Source organism: Cuculus canorus, chromosome 5 (genome assembly GCF_017976375.1).
Source record: "Cuculus canorus isolate bCucCan1 chromosome 5, bCucCan1.pri, whole genome shotgun sequence".
Classification (NCBI taxonomy): Eukaryota; Metazoa; Chordata; class Aves; order Cuculiformes; family Cuculidae; genus Cuculus; species Cuculus canorus.
This window is the reverse complement of record NC_071405.1, coordinates 14,714,574-14,731,329: the sequence shown is the minus strand read 5'-3', so window position 1 is coordinate 14,731,329 and position 16,756 is coordinate 14,714,574. Positions and strand designations below refer to the sequence as shown.

The 16,756-nt window shown below is 41.6% G+C and overlaps 1 protein-coding gene across 8 annotated transcripts in view; it reads right to left on the bottom strand.

Moving 5' to 3' along the window:
• Positions 1 to 16,497, bottom strand: part of ANO1 (anoctamin 1) — an 84,981-nt gene extending 68,484 nt beyond the window's left edge. For 4 of the 8 annotated variants that reach the window (XM_054068344.1, XM_054068345.1, XM_054068348.1 and 1 more), the window contains exon 1: positions 16,287 to 16,495. In XM_054068344.1, coding sequence (XP_053924319.1) covers positions 16,287 to 16,344 — 58 coding nt within the window. In that variant the 5' untranslated portion in view covers positions 16,345 to 16,495. Of the gene's footprint in view, positions 1 to 16,286 lie in introns of all 8 variants that reach the window. The other 4 variants (XM_054068342.1, XM_054068346.1, XM_054068343.1 and 1 more) reach the window with 2 other exon arrangements.
• Between the last annotated feature and the right edge of the window lie 259 nt (positions 16,498 to 16,756).

Genomic DNA, 16,756 nt, shown 5'->3' with positions numbered 1-16,756 from the left:
TAGTGTATGAAATCTGAACGCATACCACGAGGAACGTTGGTTTAACATGCCCTTTCCTTAAGAGGCAAAGGAATCAGCTCCCATTTTATTTTCAGGGTGCAATAGCAGCTGGTACCAAGGAAAACAGAGATGGAAATACTTTTCTAAAGCCCTTTCCAAAACATTTGCATCTACATGGTGGATGATGGACAGTGTTCACACACTACATGATGCTGGGAGAAGACCTGAGTTTTCACATTTCAGAACCAGTCAGCAGTCAAACATTTTGCAGTGAAGAGGGCTGCCTGTACTTCTTTCAATCCATTCCCTGCCTACGGAGGCTGAGTTACAGTGAGTGGGAAAATACTAACATTAGGGCTTAGAAATCCTACAGTTCATATGGTCCAAATTCATTACCTGAACTTATAAATCTGGTGAGACAGCCCACATCTTCCCCTCTTCTCTCACAATGGGTTACTGCATCTCATGCTGCATGTTCCCAGGCAGCAATTCCTGCTCACATGGCAATTTCAGAGAAAAAACGAAAATATCAGTGCCTCCTATGTTTATAGTTATAGCTTTAATAACATTCCACTCCCCTTCTAATTTTTCTTTCAGGCTCCCTTTTTGGCCTTTTCTCAGTGACAGCCTCTTACAGATGTTTCCAAACTGTAACACATACTTTGGTGACTATCGGTTTCACTCAGTCCAGACAGATTTTAACTTGATGGTTGCCACCCCAAAAAAGAAAAGCTATGTTATTCCCCCATAAAGCCTTATAAAGAGAGGAGTTTAAAGCACAAAATTCTTTACTGCTCTCAGAAAGGGCTTAGTATAGCAGCAGGTTTTAGACATCCATTTACACACCCATCTTTTTATTTTTATCTGGGCTTCTTGATTTGGTTTAAGTTTTACATGCATCGACTAAGGAATGGCAGGATCATCATTTTCAGCTGTAAGATTATGGCATAAGTTAGGGTGGAAAGAAATAATGCTACCAAGTCCACGGAAGGGGGAAGGCTGCATGTAGCAGACTCGTAAATGATTGAGTGTTTAAGCAAGAGAATGGTGAGAATGGAGAAAAATCTCCTGAAGAGCTAAAGCTAGTCTTGCTGTAAGATCACCTCTTCTAAAATCACAGACAACAGAAAGCAAAACGCTTTGATGCAAGGGCTCAGCAACACTACAGTTATATCCCTCATGGTCTAAGTTCATGATTTGATAAATTCAGTGAGGCAAGACGACTCTTTTCCTCTTTTTTTTTTTAATAAAGTGTTCCTTGATCCTATCCTGCACCCCTCTGCTGCTGTAAAACATCACTAAAATATAGAAAACAAAGTGAAACACTTGTTCATACAAACTTTGGTGAACTCTCCCTATAAGACACCAAACGACACAAAAAGTTTATTTGATTCAAAAAGGGCTTTGATATCTGTTTTACAAAAACAGCCTCTCAAACAACACTTTACCGATCAACCTGGAACTCGGAGGTTTTGAGCCTGAAATAATTCTTCAGAGGCAAGTTATCCTTTCTTTGTTTGGGCTAAGACTTCTTGCCCCCTCCTTGGAGGGGGCTGTGGGACATGCCTGGAGGCTCGAGGGAACTCCGGTCTACAAGAAATGATAGCAAATTTCTGTGCCCTTCAAATCTGGCAACTAAATATTCCAATGTCTCATCTATCAGTTGTGCCACAGATGTATAACAACTCAATCTGTGTAAGATGAGAAGCTAGAAAAGACAGAACATCACCCAAATTTACCCACTTTCAAGGGTTTTAAACAAACCAAACCCTTCCTCCCAGGTGCAGCCTTTCTGAACAGCCCCCACGCTCTCACGTCGGTCCCAGGAGGACTTGAGAGCCCCAAAAGGCAGTGAGCTGCTGCTCCCATACCACTGCTTAGCTCTGCCTCTTTAACTTGCCGCTCCTCCCTGGTGTCCTCTGACCGTGGGAAGCAATGGGAGATGAGGGTACTCATAGCCTCTCGGCATGCTCAGCCTTGGGATATATTCAGTGCTGTAAGAACATAGTGGGATACAAAGAGACAGAAAGTACCGGCTGCCTACATCAAGCATGCTGAGAAACTGGTTAACAAACCTTTTCAGTTTTGGACATCCTGATGAACCTCCTTTTGCTCACAAGTACTATTCAGATAATCTGATACACCATTGAACAAGCATACAGTTTGGGAGTCTGCTCAGTCATGCCAGAGAAAGCTTGGGGCTCGCAGGGACCTGAGGTCTGTGGTGACTTCCACCAACACCACTCTTTGCAGGAGTATTCACCAATACTCTCAAGTGCTCACCTGACCAAAAGAACAACATGCATCCAGAAAGGAAAAGAAAGAGAAAAAAAATGGGGAAAAAAGCTGTGTTCTTCCATGTGAAGCTTGGGGACAGCTTGGGAGCATCATTTCTTTCCTGGGGACAGAGAGTCAGTAGCTGCCAACCTCCTGGAGCTCCTTCTGAGCTCCAGGGGCACAGCACATGGTGAAAGGATGGGAGGAAGGGGCATGTCTCCCACAGCCTAGGAACTGACATTCCAAAGCATCCATCTGCTCTCTGCATCCATTGCTTCCTCCCCAAACATAATCAGCTACTTACCCCAAATCCCCAAATGTAACAAATAGCTGGGGCGCTATAGGTTTGGTTTTGGTATGAACAAAGGAAAGCATCCAGAGGGGGAAAAAAAAAAAAAAGAAGAAAAAAGAAAGAGAACAGACGCAAAGTTAAACAATCTACCTTAAAATAAACTCTGCGGTATTATCTGTCTCTTCTCAAAAGTTATTAGGGAATAGAAGTGACAGACTGTCTATGAAGATACATCCCGCGTCTAAGTGACATACCCAAAACTTGTCAAAGACTTCCCCTCTGTTGATATGTCTGCTTATCCTTATTGCCCACATGTGTTACATTGCTGCATATTCTTACACAGTGGAAGCACTTGATTTATTTATTGAAGGGAAAGAACACTTTTTTCCCACCTAATTTTACTCTTCTGACGCGACAGGTCTTTGTCAGTTCCTCACATAAAACAGGAAAGTCCTTGACTAAAACCAGACTCTACCTAATTATTTTTCCTCAAAAACAGAGTCAATAAAACTGGCAAATGTGAACAGAAAGGGAACTGATCTATCAAGGAACCGTAAACGGATTTTCCTTCACCGCACATTCTTCACATCAAAAAATTATTACTGGTCAATATTAAAACCAGACAAACTACTTGGTGCTTTGGTGAAAGACAGGATAAAACAACTCATGTGGACAAGTTACAGGAATAGATAAATGATATATTGCCTCAGTCCAGACAGAAATTAGCTTTTGGGAACTTGGTGTCTGCTATCCAGCCTTCACTGAATGTTTCAAATAGAGTCTCTATAATATATCAAATCAAAACTAAAAAAAACAGACTCAGTCAGCTATGGGAGTTGTTTGGAAACTGGACTTCAACCATAGCTTTGATGTGGTTGTGTACTGGGGACATTCCCATGAAGTTTTAATTCTTATTAAAGCTGCAGTATCTTAGTGCAAGGACACCAAGAGAGTTCAGGAGAAAAGTTCTGTCATTGGGGTAATGTGGAAAGGGTTTTCTATGTGGTGGCAACATCCAGTATAACCAAAACCATCTCAAGAGATCAGAAAAATATTTGCAGTTGAATATCTGTATCTTCTTCTTAGAAGAAACTTTAAATGAAAATTAAACCAAGCAAATAAAGTGAGCTACAGCGAGTCAGATAGAAAATGTACGGACAATGGGAAGGAGAAAAGAGCAATAGAAAGGCTTCACACTGGAAGGTGCACCTCAGAGGTGCACAAGAGTTTAAATGAGTTAAGTGACTGCAAGCTGTGTGTCAGAAACCTGTCTACACCAGATCAGCTTGAAAAAGGGAGAAAGAGATTTTTTTTCCCCTTTTTATTTTTTTTTCTTCATAATTGAGAAATGTTTGAAACTCTCTTTTTCCATACTGTGATATCTATAATGCTTTTATTTTCATTTAACTTAATGCTTACCCAAAGGTAGTGCAGGAGGTAGTTCACAGCTAAACTCTAAGAATCTCCACGGTCACGGAGAGTTTCAGCTTTAATATGGTTTAGATTAAAGTTCTATCTGCCTCCACAACTTTGATGAAATTTTTGTTTTCTGCGTCAAGGCTGAAAGGGACAAACTAAAACAAAGAACTTGACACGTACAGTCTCCAATATACAAACAACTGGCTGTTTCCATAGAAAATTAGAGAAACTGAAGTAACTCTAAAAAAATGAATTCCTAATTTTGTAATAAAGGCCACATGTCCTCTCAAGTGAGCGCAGAACTAACTAGAGAGACATAACTGATTAGTTTTAACCAAAAATGACTACTGATTTCATCTGCGACTACGTGCATTATTTAATTCATCTCGGGACACATCCCTGTGTCTGGGTCAGTGGGAACTGCAGGGCTCACCTTCATACTTAGCAGAACATTTGCAGAATTAATTATTGAGCACTTAATCAAATCCAACAGTGAATGAACTTACTCTGAAGTAGGAGTTCATGAAAAACACAAAGCAAAAGCACCACCGTCGTCCAAATTTTTGTGGTTGGATTTAAATCTCTTATCTGTACTCGCTGGAACAATTTTGCACACAAACTTATTTTGTACATCAAAGTTGAGTACACTTCAACAAAGCAGAAAATTAATAGAAATGCCATTTAGAAGTTAGATATTACAAACACCTTTTGTGAGATTTTCATCACCATTACATCAGACTCCGGATTCTGCCCTGATTTGGTAATAAACTTATAATCTGAACCCCATCTTACAAATACCAAAAACCCAAAGTCGACCTTGCCTCCACGGGCCATCATTACCAGGAAAGAGTCACTGAACAATAATGCTGGCATGGTAAGTCCATGCAAGGGTAGTACTTGCAAAGGTTTTGGATGGGAGCTGAAAACCCGTTTAGTTAAGAATATTTTATTGTGGAAAAGGATGTGGAAACAGAAATTAAGTGAAAATGATAAAGAGACCTGAATAGAAAACCCGTGGTTATAAATGGAACAGTTGCTGTAAGCAGATAGTTCTGTACATCCACATCTGTTCCAGTTCAAAGCAGTTCATGTGAACCAGGGGAAGAAACTATTTCTTTCCTTTGGCTTCACTGCTGCAAACCTATCTGTGTTCAGGCCACGGCAGAGAGTAGGAAGAGGGAGAAACCACCATCAGTGCACTGGCTTAACACAAACTTTGACAACATGGGCCTGCCACTGACATCTCTTCTTGCCTTTCTACATTTCCCCTCAGAATATCAGAACACATTTAGAAGAGAGTGGCAACATTCACAAATACTTCCAGCAATAAAATTGTTTGGTTTTGCTAAAACCAAGGCATCTGTAGCTTAACAAAAACCCTCCTTCTGTTCCTCTACTCACAGATAGTTTGATTCACAACTGTCCCTTCTCAGGCCACTTTGACGATAACATGGGAAATGCAGGCGGAACAGCCAAACAGGAATAAATATATAAAAATGATGAAAGTGACTCCTTGAGGTTCCAGAGGAGCTCAATTTTCCTGCCTGTGGATAGCTGAAACACACTCCCTACCCATTTCACTCTCTGCTTCTGTAATATCCTCTTTTCTCCTCCTTTTGAATCTTAAACATAAATTTTTAAAACAGCGTAAAAAAGAACAGAGCAGCACAAAGGACGTGGTGCAAAGAAACAAAGGGCAATAGTATCAAACTTGGGAAAGTGTAGAAGTTCAAATTAGCTCCCTGTTTTGGTCCCACAGTGATTCCAAACTCCAGAGAAGGGGCATTCCCCTGTAATAATCTGTTTGACAAATCTTTATTTTCCTAGTTATATTATTAAATGACAGCACATCAGCACCCTTCATGCAGTACATGAGGTTTCAATGTTTTTGGAGTATTTTTTTTTAACATTAGGTAGTTCATCTTAAGGTTGAAATATGTTTGCTAGACTCCTTGATTATATTTGCCACCTGCAAAATGTGAAAGCTTCCTGCAACTGAGTCCCTAAGGGCAACTGCTGCTATTGATGGACAACTGCTTGAGTCAGTCGATACAGAGTAATTGCTGGACTGAAATCAATTGCAGGCTCTTAGGAACTGCTTTGACTGGATTTTACTTGAAAGATTTAGTGCAATGACTGGTGAGATGTTGAGCTCCTCAACTACCATTAGACATGTGCTTCGCTTGGATGGCAAAATCGCTGCTGAATTCCACAGCGGAGTTCATGAGAACATACCTGAAATGAAAAGATTCTCCACTTTGACTAAAAAGTTCTTAAAACTCCTTAAGTAGATGCACAAATAAAGGATCAGGACTGTATCATGAAATACTGGTCATTTTTGGTGCAGGGTGGGAAGCGTGCTGCAGATTTCCCTTGAAAACACAGAGGCATGGAAGCTGGTGGGATATACTGGAGGGTCTCATGCTCAGTTGCCCACTTCCCACCAAAACCAGGGCTATTTGTACACTTAAGTGATTTACTGGATGAGGGCCAGGGGGCACAGCAAATGCAGGATACAGCCCTGATGAGCTATTTTGAGAAAATATACTAAAGAGACAGAGAAAAAGAGAAGCTTTCATTAATTTACATTATCAAGACAACAAAGATCTTGTTTTGGAAACAAGAATGTGGCTCTTTTCACTGAAAGCCTGTGAGCAAGATGGTACAAGGAGAAAGTTTAAAAAAAATCAATTTCATTCACCTGCCATTTAGAAACTATTAGCTTTAAAAGGCTTAGATTTGGTTTCTATGCCAGGGGTATGTAGCAAGGTTTAAAATCTAACACAAAACTTCTTTTTGCTCTGCCATTGGTTATTACTATGCAGTCTTTGGGTTTTATTATCCAACTACTCAGTTATATTGTCAGATGGACTTAAATAGTTGAAATTAATTAAAAATACTTTCTTGCAAGATACAAAGGGCAAGTCAGTACAGCAGCATAACAATGGTGAGGACAATTCCTTTTGCCATCAATGACCTGTCATTACTCAGCCTGTTGTGAGATCAGATTCATTCTCAAATGAAAACAACCAGATGCAATTTCTAAAAAATCAGCTATTTCATTTAGGCCAGATTTTCCAGTGTGATGACACTCAGCAGTCCTCTGCAAAGAAAACAGCAGAGTGAATAAGCACAGCCCAATAGTCTAAACTCCAATTCTCAACTAAGGAGTGTGTAGAACAATCCTGTTAAATCTGAGGTAGATAGACATTGCTCTGCTTCTTCCACTCTCACCTATACAATGCACATGGTGGTGGTTCTATACAAGCATTATTTCTCTGAGCTGAATCTGTTTCAAGTGAACTAAAATGACGATTCTTGTTTGCTGTTAACTGCCAAACCCATAAATTCTACATACTCATTCTCTGCCATATAACAAAAGTTCTGTGACAGCAAATGAATGCAATGCAAAAGGAGTTGATGGGCTCTCCCAAGAGCTCACTAAAGTTTATGAAGTCCTTTAAGATCCATAGGTAAAGAAATATTCACACTTCTAAAGCATGTAACAAAATGCTAGGACACAATTTCTGCATTCAGCCTTTGCCTCTCAACCTTGCCTCCTACCACATGCGCTAAACAAGGATCTCCTCTATGCCCTCAAGTACAACTGTTCATGAACAGGATCCGTTCCTTCTCTGAGAGCCCAAACATCGTCTTATATATCAGGGCACACAAAGTAAAATACTTCTACAAAATGACTGAATTAGAAATACGAATCCGCAGCACAGAAACAGTTGTCTCTGCTAGCTGAAGTATGCTCTCACAATGCACCTTAGGCCGTTTTTTCATGCCTTTCAGCCGGTCTCAGCTATCTGCCAAATGGATTATTGACAGCAATTGTAAAGATGAAGCAGCGTTTCAAATCTATGTCCCTGTCGATGTCAACACTAAACCCTCAAAGACTGTTCACAGACAAATTGATGGAGCCTGCAAACACAACCCTATAGTACAGTGCTGACACCCACATCCCCCGAAACCTGTGACCCTGCAATATCCTATTCTGGACTAAATACTGTCCCTGTCTACTTATAGAAGACTTGCATTTAGCTCAAAGGAACTGCAGACATCGATCCAGGGGGGAAGGTTATTTGGTTTTTGAAGTTCTGATTCCGTTTAATTAACTCTAGAGCTAAAAACGAAGCACAGAAAACTTCTGCAATGCCCTACGCAGCAGTTCCCAGAGAAGCAGTTTCTTTCATCACACAATCCAACAGCAAGAATAGCCTAGGATGAAGCTAGGCAAGCATGGTTACTAATGGGTAGGAAGCAAAGCTACCCATAAGAAGCAAAACAGACACGGCACACACAAAAATGTGAAAAATGTATGTTTTGGCAAGATCAGAAAAGATATATGGCTAGTGTGTGTGTGAGGGGAAATCTTACGTTATCTTCCCCTACGTACAAGGTCAAATGATAAATCCCAAGCTACTGCACAGGCTTTTAGTAGAGCTGAACTGAATGCATTTAAATCATTTGAAATGAAAGATAAGGATTACTCAATTCATGCCCTCTATACAATCAGTCACGCTGATAAAAAAACCCTGGGATATCGCGAGACCTGTTCTGCATTATTCTGTTTGTTAGCAAGTCCGCTTCTCCTCTGGGACACAAAGTCAGTCCTATTAGCCAGACCTGTGTACACAGAGCTCCAGACAGCAGAAATTCATATTGTCCAGTACACCTTATAAGGTCTCTTTCCTGTTTAACATACATTGTAACATACAAATGTGCTGCTTAGCAATAAAGAGAGCTACTCCTAAGATATGTTCTGGGAAGGGAAATGATGCTTAGCATGTTTTAGGTCAGATACTTCATATTTCTAATGAGTAAACAAAATTAATGCATGTTATGCCACTGTTGTACAGAGCAGCCTTGCATTTTAGTAGGCAACCACTACAGAAAGGAGACCATTTACTAGAAACCCCGAATAGCACTAATTTATTTTCAGATCTGTTTGAGCCAACTTTATGATTGGTTTGGGGCACACTATGAGCAGTATGGAGAATTCACTACATAGCCTAAGAGACTACATTTGTTGAAGTATGTTGCTTGAGCTAATTAAATGAAAGTAACTGTTGCTCTGAACATTGGCCTGATCAACCTTAGGAGTACTGCTAGAGGAATAATTAACCAGAATCTTACTTGGGCATTATTATGTTAGTGATAAAGCAACCTTAAAACTGCACTTTTAAAAAAAAAAAAAAATTAAAAAAATATATATTTTTTAACTCTTTGCACAGAGTTGCAAGGTCTTACCACTTGGAAGAAGATGCAGAAAGTGGCAGCACGCAGCTTTTCACTTCTGTGTTGTCTATTTTGCATGTGAGACCCCAGAGGCACAACCCCAGAGCCAGCCCTTTCCCTGCACAAGCACCAGGCCACAACCCCTGCACCTGGCTAAAAACCTGGAAAAAGCCTGGATCCACGTCCTTACTTTGTGACTCAGCCTCATTTCTGTTTATACTCTTGTGGGCTGAAGAAGGACGATGACTAGTAGCTATATAGATAAATAAAGTATATTAAGTCACAGGAAGTAAAAAGGGAAAACCATTAATTTATTTTTAGAAACCTGTTCTTGCCATTCATCAGAAAAAAAGAACATTCAAAACTATGCAGCAAGATACAAGCATCTGGATGAGGTTTGCTGACCACATACCAACACTCAGACTACACACAGAAAACCATTTTCCTTCTTTAAACCAGTCTCAGACTCTGTGCCAGGAACACAGGATACAGACAATAATGTAGTAGTTTCCACTAGCGAGCCTCAGGAAAGGGTGCATTCACCACATGCTACAGCTGCTTTGACATAGTCTGTTTAGTTTTATCCTTTCACTGATCTTACAACTGAAACCTCCGTTCAGATACATCGTGGTACCAGCCAGTATATCCCAAACTGTTACATGCATCTTCCATCAACACTGCCCATGTCACATTAAACACAAAATAAAAGGACTCAAGGTCAGCTTCTCCATATAAAAAAACCATGTCAGTGCTAATCAAAGACGAACAGGGAATTTAATATGGAGCTGGATGCTCAGCTTCCCAAAACATCGCAGCAAACGCAGTACACCCACTCATCCCTTCTTTTTCCTCCTGTTGCTGGCTTGCCAAAATACCACGCATTCATCAGCAGAAAACCTTTTCAGGACAATAGCGCCACAACAAACTGAGATGAATTTAATGGTATTTGCATAAAAGCTTCCATCTTTTGCAGTCTGCAGTAGATTTCTTCTGGGCAATCATACCACAAGCATAAAGTCATGCCATATTTTGAATCTTTGCCGGCCAAAATCCGGGAAGAACTGCAAAGCATGTTCATTGACATATCTTGCGGTACATCGCCAGCCAAGATGCTATAGTACAAATGATCAGCCATAAATACAGATTAGGTTTTTCTTCAACTGTTAACGCTGTGCTGGACATGTTTCTGCCACTTTCCTTACTTCAAAGCAGTAAAACCCTCAAACTCTGAGTGATGCTTTGCCCTGAAACTCCAACCCTGGCTCTTGTTCCTCTTCTTAAGAGGAATTATAAAACTCGCACAGTATCATCTTAAAAGGAAGAGTTTTAACATGTATTCATGACTCTCTGTTCATTATTTTTACCTCTATGATGTCACTGAGGTCAGTACCTGCTTTCTTTTCCTGAACCTGAACTGGAAATGTAATTTAGTTGCCAAAATTTTTTACTAACCCAGTGCTGTGAGATGTGATTCTCTCTCCCTGGGCAAAATTTTTTGTATCAAACCTTTCTTATAACCACAGAGATCCCTACTGCACGTTGCAAGTTAGTTCTGCAAGAAGGATATCAGCCGGCATCAATGAAGATGTGCAAAAAAGCAACAAATATTTGTAATGTGTCTAGAAAATAAAGGTTTTTCTCATTTTAGTACATACTCATTGAGTTTCTCTCTATACAGGATATAAATAGAGGGAGAGGTAAAACAGCAGGACTCTGAGCCAGGAATATATAAATCGTAATCACTGATGTCATGATGTAAGTTAAATAATTTATAAGATGTAAAAAGAGTAGTTAATGCCTGCAAACCACTTAGCCTATTCATAACAGATTTCAGATTTTAAAACTCCCTTGGAGCATTCACAGTTGTGTGCAGAAAGTCATAGGTGTTCTTTCAGTTTAAAAACAAACCAAAAAAAAGGTTCTGTTTTTCAGAGCTGCAGCCTGAAAGGACATTGCAGTGATTATATAGATTATTAATACACCACTCATAGGAATAAGAATGTACATCCAGGTCCTAGCACAGATACAGAGCTGCCAAGAACAAATCAGATATGCAGATAAACTAAGCAGGCAAAGATACTACAGAGGAATGGCACTGGATCTAGCATTTCTTTTTATCAGCATTTATCTTTTTATCAGCTCAAATCTGAAAATAGCTGCGGTAATGGCTGGAAGGATGGACCGCCAGTGGAAGGTTCAAAGATGCGAACTGTGGGAGTCTGAAGAAGAGAGAAAACACTGTCATGTGGGCTAGCCACAGAGGAGAGCCAGGGACAAGACACTGGAAACAACAAAGCAAGTTGAAACGGCAGAACATGCAGCGCAGCACAAAGAGACAGAACAAACGAGAAGCAAGGATGTACGCAGGGACACGGGTCAGCTGGCTGCAGACAAAGGCTAAAGTATGCACCAAGGTTAGGAGGCAGGGAGGAAGGCTGGCCCTCCCACCAGGATGTAGTACTACTTTCAGAAATAGAGGGATGAGGGATACAAATCAAAGGTTAAACCAAATAAATAACAAATCTCTTTCCCTTGAGGGCATGTGGGATAGCCTGCGAAGCAGCGGTGGTGACTAATGCAGCCCAGCATGAGGAGCTTTGCTTCCTGTGCGTTCAAAGCTTTCCAAGCAAGGCAGCCACTGTGGTTGTTTCTAAAAGGCCTATATTTACCATAAATTACCTCCTAGCAACAATGGAGACACCACTATCTTTTCACTCTTCAAAGTACCAGAAAAAAGTTGTGCACTGTTACTCACGTTATGCTGTTACGTTACTTAGATCCAATGGCTGGCAAAAGATGACTTATAGCATCACTGATATAAATTCAGTAATTATATTATATCACTGAATATAATACTGTGATAGGGTCCCCAGCAAGGCACGGAGGCTGCCGAGTCTGGAAAATCCGTCATTTGTAAAACCCTTCTTCAGGTTTGTACCAACAATAAAACTCCAAGTCCTGCCATAATGTCAAGTTTGGCAGCAAACATGAGTGAGGTCAGGAAGGTGAACAGCCCCATAGTGGCACACATTGTCCCCAGCTAAACTGCTTTTGTAGTCTCTGGAAGTAAGGAGAACTATTTCATGCCGGTATCACTAACTCAGCTTGTATAATTAAGTATGAGGATGTGTGCAGAAGTACTTTGTTAGAATCCCTGGAATTGCTCAGAAGAAGTAAAAGCAGCGGTGGTTTATATTCACGGAACTCATCAGTCTAATGGTTTACCTATACAGTGACCCAACACCTCTATGTGAAATGGATGTCTGATAACATGAGTACTTCAAAGTCCTTATCATCTTGCCGAAAAGCAATGCCAAGGACTTCGGACAGGGCTCCTCTCAAGCCTGCTCAGTGAAAAGCATGCACAGATCTCCTCCCTGTGTTGACTGCCCTCTGCAGCAAATGAGGATATAGCAGAGGATTCAGCTTTTCAACAGCAAAGCTCAAAGATTTACCAGTATCTTGATAATACAGAGCAGGATGCTGAGCTCAGCGCAGAAGCTAACAGGATCCCTTTCCTGAGAAGTCCCAAACCTTGCTGTAGAGTGCGATACAGTCATATATTTAGCACTAAGCCCTCAGGGGGAACAACTTCTCCCTCCTTTGCCTCCTGGAGAAGTCTCTGGTCAGGAGTGTATCAAAGGGGTGCTTACTGAGCACCCCTTTGATACACTCACCTACTGAGCTTACTGAGGGGTGCACCAGCTGTGCAAGATGCCAGGCATGACCCAGTGCATGCTCAGTATCCCCACTAACTTAGCATTCATCAGCCTTTCACGCAGCGAAGTCCTGAAGTTTGTCGTGCCTGTTACAGTCCCTTCCTTTTCCCCAAAGCGATCCTAATTTAAAGGGAGCCTTATTTTCCAACCACAGCACATCCCCAAGCATTTCCTTTTCTCAAAATCTCCAGAATTCAAAGGGTGTAATTAAAGTCAAAAGGGACATTTTCCCCTTCCTGATGCCAATTAATACTACTCCTTCCCAGGATTACTCTCTTGCCTTCTGTTTTGGCATGATACTTTTGCCCCATATTTCATGTCACACCCGTAGGTACACCCACAGCTTGTAACCACAGAGCTATATGTACCTTACCAACTCATCCACCACATCGGACTCTGCAATGCCCCATTTCCCACCACCTCAATGCTCTGCAAGAGCTTTCAGTGACTGACAAATTGCCGTGCTTGCTGTCAGTCTCGTACAGGAAAGACACTTCCCACAGCTACTCGGCAGACCAAGGCACAAGCCTGCAGCCCAGCACAAAGTCAGAGCTGCTGCTTTGGCTGCGTATGTGCTCATCCCCAGAAATTAATAAGTTATTACTACAAATTAAAATATTAAGTTAATAATGTGCATGACTGCAAGTTACGGGGCTGGAAAAGAAGTCCTAATTAAATCAATATAGTTATTAGCCCCTTGTCATCGCTGATTAATTATTAGCTTAATATGCTTCATCATTTTCACTGTTAACTGAAATAGCTCCAGTGCTACCATGGGAAGCAGGGTAATACATACAAGAAAGCTACAGAGCCACGCTGGAAGTCTCAGCTCCAGACTGAATAATGTCTTCTAGAGAAAAAAGGGAAAACATTTAATTTTCTGGGGTGATAGTCTATTGGTATTTAAGTTGATAACAAAAAGTCTCATGGTTTTCAAAGGGGTCAGGTATTTCCTCAGAGAATTTTTGATTCCCGAAATCTAAGGGGTAAAGACTTGACCCCTAATCCTGTGCTCCGTCTTGACCACTTGTCCCAGTGCCTCTAAGCCTTTCTCTGAAGCAACAGGGTATCACCACAGTCCTTTCAGAAACTAACATGCCAGTACCTGTCCCCAGAGCCCACCCCAATTCTGACCCTCACGCTGTCTTCATTAGATGCACTCATTACCCCCAAAGACAAGGAAGGAATTGGCATAAAATAAGCTGGTAGCCATCAGCTGTGATGTCTGGGTTCTGAGAGCACAGACGCAGCTGAGGACACCCGTCCTTTAATGCATCAAAAGAGCCAAAAATAATGTACTGAGGTCACTGTTTTCCTTGCTAGTAAAAAGTAAAACAGTACTTTGGATGTAGGGAACTGATAGCATTTACTCAGAGCTGAAGGGAGTATAGACTCCCTTTTGTTTTCCTGCCTTCTATCATCCTCTCACTGACACTAACTTTTCCCTAATTCCTTGCAACAAGCAAGTTTCCTTAGCTGGCTGCAGAAGGTTTTTCTAAGTATAAAGATCACATAAAACCATCAAGCACAGGTTTCCACATGCCTCTCCAGCAATAAATGCAAAAGTTCCCAAAGAATTATATAGGATTTACACCGCAATACATGGATCTGCTATGCAATTAGACACCAATTTCATCTTATAAACAGCTTTTGCAAACAAGCTCTTTTGGATAGGTTATCAATAGGAATACAAACATGCGCTTCCAAGAACAAAACTGATCCTTGAACTCATTAATAAGTTGATACACAGTGTTCATACCGCTAATGCGTGATTCAGTAAATTAAATAGAAAATGTCACTGTGAAATATTAGGTAAAGTTTCTCAGAGATAAAGAGCCACTCAAACAATCTCTCTGGACTCTCACCCTATCACTGTGATTACCTCATGATAAATTGCCACCTGCCTCGTGAGTAATAGTAGAACTTTCTAGTGCCATTTTATCATTTAGTCATCTTACTGATATCTCTGTTAATGGACTGTGATAACACTTCGGCTTCCCATGCTTTACTTGCTTCCCATTTCGTTTTGAAAAGTTCTGGCTCCTTATTTTAATAAAGAAGCTAACGTGGGACAATCGGTGGCATACAGAAACCCCGTCCCCCAGTATTTAGATACAAAGCCCAGCTGGTTTGTGTCAGATATTAAAGAAAGAGTTTTCTTTTCATTCTGAGCTAGCCTACGGTTTGATGAGCATAGAGCGTTTCTTTTAGCAATGGGCTGAACTCCAGTAAAATATTTGGCCATTTAATGAATAAACTCTAGGATAACAGTTTTCGTGGGAATCCAAAAAGAGGGAGTAAAGAAAAGAGCTCCCCATGCTATTCTTAGCAGCAAACAGTTAGATTTGGAATTTTGATTGTAAAGCATGGAATTTCTAAATGGTGCCATGCTAAATTTACTTCATTTGTATACAATTCAGCTGGATAATCAACTGTGTCCCAGTGTGTTCCTGGTTAGCATCTCAGCTCTAGTTTTATTGTCTCTAAACTCGTAGAAAAATGCACTCAGTAAATAGTGCTTGTAAAATCTGTGTTCCAGTGCGTGCGCGTGAAGGGTTTTATATACACAGCGCGTGTGTGTGAAGGTTTTATATAAATGCCTATGTGGGTGCACATGCATGCACACAGGCACCGAGCAGTGATTTATTTCTAGAGGGAAGCCAAGGAAATTCCCACCCCCTACCATTTAAACGATCTGCTCTTTGGCTCCAAACATTCTGTAACTTCTCAGCCAAGGAATGTATTCTCCCCTTCCAATATATATAATTTATTTTGCTGCACACATTAGTTAATGATACAGAGATACATGATTTAGCCAGCTCTGTAAAAAATCACTAACAATCTGAGACAGGCTAATTTCATTTAAGAACACCTTTCGGTTTTTTTTTCCTGCTTATCTGCTGTGGCACCGAGTGAATTAACAGCAATCATCAACTCAAAGATTTGTCCCATATACATTTCTCATCATTATATTGGCTCCCCGACATTAGACGAGCTTTTAATTACTATAGTAATGTCAGTAAAAAGGACTTTACACACGTTTTGTGTGGCTGGGAGGGAAGATGGGACAGATCTATCTGATCGCACCGGTACTTTGTGATTATCCCAGGATTTTTAAAAGCGGTGGGTGAAATGCTAATTAGAATAGGAGAATCAGAGAACAGTTTGGGTTGGAAGGGACCTTAAAGATGATCCAGTTCCAACCCCCCCTGCCATGGGCAGGGACATCCCATTAGATCAGGCTGTCCTGATTAAGGGTTTATTATAAAGTTTCATTAAAATAACCCCTTTTGGGGGCAGAGCCCTCTCCCCATCCCCATCCCCACCAGACTTACGCGGTCCCCAGGGCGCTGCAGCCGGCAGCCTGCGCAGGTGGATCTCATCCTTCTCCATCTCCTCCCCCGAGCCCCGCAGCCCAGCCGCCACTTGGTACCAAACTGAACTTGCCAGGATCCCTGCTCCTCCTCTTCCTCCTCCCTTTCCACCCCTTTTCTTTATTCGGGGAGGGCGCTTTCCTCCGAGCGGAGCCCTCCGAGTGACGCTGCCGGCGCTCCCTCCCCGCCCGCTCGCTGCGCGGAGCTCCGCGCCCCCCGGGCTGCGCTGACCTTGGGCTGCGAGCGACGGCGGCAGCTGCCGGGGGTGGAACGGGTGGGAAGGGCAGGCGGGCAGCTCGCCCGAGAAAGGTCAGTGTGCCCTGCGCGACCGCGGAGGGCACCGCGGAATCGAGCCGGGTTAACTGTTTCCCCTCTACTCTATTGCCGAAGTCTTGTTGTCATAGAATGGTTTGGGTTGGAAGGGAACTTCA